This window comes from Strigops habroptila, chromosome 4, assembly GCF_004027225.2.
Source record: "Strigops habroptila isolate Jane chromosome 4, bStrHab1.2.pri, whole genome shotgun sequence".
In the NCBI taxonomy this organism is placed as follows: domain Eukaryota; kingdom Metazoa; phylum Chordata; class Aves; order Psittaciformes; family Psittacidae; genus Strigops; species Strigops habroptila.
In genome coordinates this window covers 17,742,491-17,748,937 of record NC_046358.1, presented here as the reverse complement: position 1 = coordinate 17,748,937, position 6,447 = coordinate 17,742,491, and the positions used below count along the sequence as shown (strand labels likewise).

General features: G+C 42.0%; 1 protein-coding gene across 6 annotated transcripts in view; it reads right to left on the bottom strand.

The window, feature by feature from the left end:
- Positions 1–1,608: 1,608 nt before the first annotated feature.
- The window catches only part of SLC38A6 (solute carrier family 38 member 6), a 43,226-nt gene continuing 38,387 nt past the window's right edge, over positions 1,609–6,447 (bottom strand). For all 6 annotated transcript variants that reach the window (XM_030484636.1, XM_030484635.1, XM_030484639.1 and 3 more), the window contains one exon: positions 1,609–6,398. In XM_030484636.1, coding sequence (XP_030340496.1) covers positions 6,318–6,398 — 81 coding nt within the window. In that variant the 3' untranslated portion in view covers positions 1,609–6,317. The remainder of the gene's footprint in view (positions 6,399–6,447) is intronic.

The following is a 6,447-nucleotide window of genomic DNA, read 5'->3' as shown; positions in this document are numbered from 1 at the left end:
GTGTGTAAATCCCATTATCAAGTGGAGCTACCCGGGAGGGTGGAGAGACCAGGATCCCAGGAACACTGTCCCACTCCAGTCAATGGAGCAGCAAGATGAGGCTCCTGAAAGGCAACAGCCCATAACAATACCCTCAGCTTCCAGGGCTCATTAACCCTCCTCTGGCCAGATCCGCGATTTGCCACATGGTGCATGGAGCAGTAACTTCCACCCTCAGCCTCCAGAAAAGCAGTTCTGCAAGCCGGGCTGCTCAGCCACCGTGCCAACCACCCCGTTCATCGCATGCACCTAGTGCCTTCGTTACACCATGCCAGAAAACTGAAACATAAGTCAGATGGTGAAAACATTAATGGCAGCACTGTAAAGGCTCACCAATGCAAACCTTCCCAAAACAAACTGTCTTGACCTTCGCTGGGCTGACAATAAAAGTGTGACATCATGTGCAAACGAGCTTTAAATTTAAACCAGGTGCAGCGTGCTGCCTGGCTGCTGTAGAAACCACCACCACGCGAGCAGTGAGGCTGGAGGCAAGGGAAATGCCGAGCACAGGCAGGACCCACTCTGCAACAAGACCAGGTACGAGCAGCTGGTGCAGCGCGAGATCAAATTCTGCATCGCACTGGGGGTTTGTGCTGTTTGGTGCCAGCTCCAGTCGGGACAAACATTCTTAAGTGAACGCAAATTTGCTGATACTCATTTCCATGTGGGTGAGTATTCAGACAGCTCTGAAATTGAGCCAGCAGCACAGTAATGAGGGGTTTGGGTTTTGTTTGGGTTTTTTTCCATTTTTTGCTTCTATTCAGGACTCCCCTAGACCTTGCAAAGCGTTTGGAGCCGCACTCACAGCTATTAGAAAGCACCATGATTTATGGCCAAAAAGCAGGTCCCTGCTCCAGAGCCCTCCCAAGGCAGCCATCACCCTGCTTGATACTTCTGCATACCAAAGCGGTCTTCCCTCCCTGCTGACCCTCACCTGGCTGCATGAGGCTGCCCTTCCCAAAGGGTTTCCAGGAGTTTTTCACCCTGCTTAGTGTGCCAGGCCAACCGGGCACCCACCTCAAAGCAGCACTGTCCCGGGGCCACATGCTGCACAGCCACAGCCTCCCACATCTCTTCTGCTGCCTCTTGTTTCATAGAGAGGAGCAGAACAGCATGGGAGAGGCAGGTTTGCTGTCGATGAAACCAACACCTGAGAGGACGTCAAGTGCTGTTCTCGCTGGACAAGTTATTTTCTGCATCCTTTTTTGGAGAGCAGACCTCACTGTAAAATCAAGTACTGGGAGTAGACAGGTCTGGGAGAAGCAATTTGTAACAGCTCCCCAGACCATGTCTCACATCCATTTCAAGCTGGGTTCTGCAAGACAAGAGCGGGGATCACATACAGCCACACCGATGAAGGAAAACACATGTAAGAATACAGCTATTCCACTGCCACCAAACCAGGCGTGATTTTTAGGAATAACACGCTTCCCTGTCAAAAGCCATGCTACAGCCCGAGCTGGGGCTAGCAGCACTACCATTGCACAGCCAGAGCCAGCTGCAGAGGCAGCAGCCCCAGTTCTTTCACTAAGCAGGCACGTTACACACAAAGCAAAGATGACAATCCCATGAGTTACACAAATACTGTTCTTTATTTTCTAGGGTTTTTGGAACATGCCCTGGCTGTTCCACAGGGAATCTGAAGAAGGGCGAAGTCGAAAGAGGACATCTGTTGTACAATATACAGGTTTGACATGAGCCAAGCAATTGCTACATACATAGAGTTATTAATTCAAGAATTCCAATGCCACATGAAGTGTGATTGGATGATCACTACTGAAACACAAATACCAAAAACCACCACCACGAACTGTAGAAATAAGGCAGCACTTTTGTAATACTAAAAATCTCTCCCACCGGCAGTCATCAGGAAGTAGGAGTAAACATGTCCAGAGGCTTCTCAGTGTGCAGACTAACTGCAATTAACACTTTCAATGTGGAAGTCAACTGTAAACCAACAATTTCAGGTAAAGTGTTAAATTAGGTTTAATCAGGAAAGGAGGTCTAAAACAAGCAATGGTACAGGAATGGCATATTCCTGCCTAGTGTCATTAACTGGTGTTAATAGAAACTGAAGGGCAAGGTGAAAGGAGGGACAGAGAGAGGATGAGACAGTTTCACAGTGTCTCAATTTTCACTATACAGGGACACAAGAAAGAATTTTAAACAAACATTGCCATGAAAATCAACATATTAAGATACAAACTGCTTAGAAACATGGGAATAAAACATGAGCATCTGCCACAAAACAAAGGGGTGTAGAGTGCTTTTGTTTTGCAGTACTGGTTCCTACAATGCTGTTTACAAAAGACACTCTCCACACCCACCCAGCTTACCACAGTCCATCTGAAATTTGAGCAGCCTTCAATAGACCAGGAATGAAATAGGAGAAAGAAAACAAACCAAAGGCAACCAATTTGTTTCCCATCTCTGTTGTTCTTGGTCAGCTGGGGAAAGGCAACCTTTCCCAATGAGTTCAGAAAAACGGCAGGCCCCTTCATTCATCCCTGTCAAGTCTTCAGCAAAGAAGGTTAGAAAATGCTAACTACAGGTAATAAAGCAGAACCACTGAAATTTATAAATCTGGAAATTCTGAATTAAAAAAACCTCAAACCTGTACACAAGAGTAAATAAAAATCTATTTATTGGCATATGAGTGAGCCATTTTGTGCTCAAAAAATGCACACAAGTGCACAAATGTAGTGAAACCCTTACACAGACACAGCGAACAACGGCCTGTGGGAGACGTGAAGGATAAACCCAAAGTCCTACCTCTGCTTTTTCATTGTGGAAAGCACTCATACCTTCTTCTTATTCTGGAAATTGTTGTTCTTTTCCTTTCTGCCCCTTTCCCTCTCTCCATATTTTAAGTTAGAAACTTAAAAGTAGCCATATTTCTAACTCTTTCAGTTGAAAGATAAATGACATTCTATAACCCCCTGTGCTACTATCCTTTCTGCTTCGCAGCCAAAATGTAATAATGGAGCTCCAGCAGAGGTGTGAATTGCTTCCATTCATTCTCACAAAGTATTAACTTCACACACTCGTATTCATCATTCCAAAGGCTACCTACTACGACAATTAGGTAATAGCCAGGTTAGTTATGATAATGCTCGGGGATTAAAAACGATGCAGTGATTTCCGTAGCATTACAGGAATCAACTGTAAAATTAACACTATTTCAGGTATTTTATTAGTCACATTTTTTAAGACAATGCACACAAACCCAACTGCTTGTGTACGCACACAGCACCACAGTGCACAGCAAGACTCACCTTTTTCAGGGAGGAAAGAGAAAAAAAACTCAGCAAAGCTTTGCCAACGTTCTGTACCTTCACAGAAACTGTAAGTCTTGCTGGTTGGAGTTTAAAATAAAGCAACTGCAGTGATGTCCTACAAGTATTACTCAACAGTAATATGCATATGCTAAATGAGAAACAACCTCCATAAAATTTCTAGTAAATATTCCTCCTAAAATCTAGTGTCTGGAAAGAAAACAAACCAAAACCCAAAACACCCTACAGTTCATTCACATGAATGTAAGGTCTCTGGGTTTCCTAGAAGTTTTGGTTCAGTCAGACAGAAAATCACTTCCTGATGTACAGCTGTCATCGCTTTCTCAAGGTACATTTTTATAAGGTATGTATTTAGCTTTTTGCACTACTGCCAAGAGATACCGAGTGACCAAATCCCTACAGTGTAACGAAACCTGTGAAAAACAGCTTATTAGAGGGTAGCCACAGGCAGGAAGGCAGCTACATCTGGTTATCAAGAGTTAAACAACCTGGGAGAACTGCAAGAGTAAAGGCAAGATGGGGAGGGAGCCTCAACCATTAATATTCACACAACGCTGAGAAAGTCTGCTCGATCCCTTGATCAAAGGAGGCCAGAGACCTCTCCAGTTAGAGGCATCCCTTATGTGCACACACACACTTCAACCTGCTGAAGCAAAACTGCTGGACAAAGCAGCGGCTGCTGCTGCCGCTGAAAAAGGCAATCTTGTCCCTTGAGTGACCTCACTCAATTAATTTTTTTTGGCAGGTAACATATCACATCTTGTGGTCATGTTGGTTTTCTGTTAGTAAAACACGTTTGTCAAAAGCCACTGCCAGTGCCACAGAAGGAGTTGTGAACTTCTGGCCAAGATTGGACATGCTGTTTCTGGTACTGACAAACTATTAGATGGCTCATCTTGTGTCATGGAACCTCTGCTAGATAAAAGTAACTGCAGTCTTTTCCAGGGACCCTTTTCTTTGGGATCCTACCAAAATGTCTGTTAGTTCCCCAGCCTCACCATGCAGGTCTATTTCTATATTAAACTCCTAAGTAGGATATTCCCCAAGCAAAAAGGATTGCTAAAGCAGTACCAAGCTGCACCACCTGCATGCCTTCAGGCCATCTATCAAAACCAAGAAGTATCTTATAGATCCCGAGAGAACAGAGTGATCTGTTGGCATGAGAAATCCTAGTCTGTCAGCTCAGGAACAGAGGTGACAATTCCAACCTGCTATTTGCTGTTCCTCCCTGTTAGTCAAGTGAGGATCAAGCACATTCAATTGCAGTTGGGTTAAAGTTGGCACATCAGTCAGCATCTTCCAAATCCAGTGTTAATTGATTAAAAAGGTTAATAGCACAGAACCACCAGTAAGAAGCTAGAATGCCAGGGTATGGGGCACCTCGCCTACCTCAGCAGATGAAACATAAGTCAACATGTTAACAGAACTGTCTCAGCAGAACTCTCTAGCAATAGTCAACTAATTTGCTAACTCTGCACCTTATGGTCAGAAAAACTTCTTTAAATGTCACCTACTAGCTGCTTTCATGTTGCATAAATGTATTACTTCACTATGATTCACTTGTGTCTTATTCCACTTCTCAGATGTGAAAGTGCTAAGATAACTTAAAAGAATGACTGCATCTGGAAATACTGAAGATCTTTCCCACTCCCTTAATCTTACCATTTGAGGCTGATTTCTTAACTTTACACAAGCCCTTTCTGTGAAGGCTTAGCTCCCTCCTTAGGGCATAAAGTCTCTGAAGAGATTGGGCTATTTTAAAGACATCAGATCCCATCTGATAGAAAGAAATTTTAAAAACCTTACCACGCTATCAGCTACTGCTTTACTGCTTTTCTACTAATACAAGGAACTTCTGTGGTGGGTCCTCAATACTACGTTTAACAGAACCTGGCTAGGTGTCGAACGTTGCATTCACATTTCATTTAGACAAGGAAAATTATTATAAAAGAGTAGATGGAAGTTTATAGAGATCCAAGGTCTCTATAAATTAGAGGTTTATAGAGGTTAGGGTTCCATAACTAGAGGTTCAAAATTAGGGTTCCATAAACATAAGATTTCCTTTGTCTTCAACAGAAGCAGAATTTCACATTTCAAACCCAAACCTTCTAACACACAACAGTACATAAAACACAGAAACACTATTTCAAATATGAAACACTTGCAAAAATAGGAATAAGAAAAACAAAAGATGTCTTTCACTGGGAGAAATACTGAGGTGCATTGAATAATATCAAAAAATAGATATTAGTTGAAAAATGTCTATTGTTAACAGCAAAATGGAAATACTTCCTAACGCTACTAAAAGCTGTTATGCTAGATAGGCAAAGACTTCTAATTTAAAAATTACTTCAGTATGATTCAAGTACATGGAAGTATAAAAACTGTATTTCAAAAAACAATTAACAAATATTACCATGATGTGCCCATTAAACCGGGCTAAGGCAGTTGGTTTCTGGATCTATGCTGGCATAAATTAGGGTAAACATCTGGAATCAGGAAGTTCTCAATACGAACTGGCTGAAATTTTGGAAATTATTCAAGCAATTGAAGTCTTTCACTGTTTAGGACAGCGTGTGTATTATCCTAAATGCACACATCAAGATACACACATCATGATTGATGTAGCATCTATCCAACTCTTTGTCTTTGAAAGAGAAGTTATTTCAAAGTTCTGCTTTTGTTCACCACGTGCACTAAACCATTTTTGCATTGCAGAAATTCAAGAGATCTTTTTACCCATCATGATTACATAATTAAAAACTATTTTTTTAGAATGGCAAAGACTAATTGTCCTATAACGGAAGAGAATGACTCAAGATTAAGGGAACATCACTAATGCAGTGAAAAAGAGCATTATTTCTTCCACAGATAGCTTTGTTCAGTGTTTCCCTGAGGATATCCAGCATTCATCTCGGTAGTTCTGACATGTCTCTGGTTCTTATCCTTCTGCAGCTCAGTTCAGACACCAACAATAGGCTGTTATTGGTCAATCCAATTGAAAATTATTAGAACTAAACTGAGAAGGCCAACACAAATGCCAAAAACAACCAATGCACATGCCTGTCAAGAAAGAAAAGCAAAAATTAATTTTTTACTGAATTTACATTAT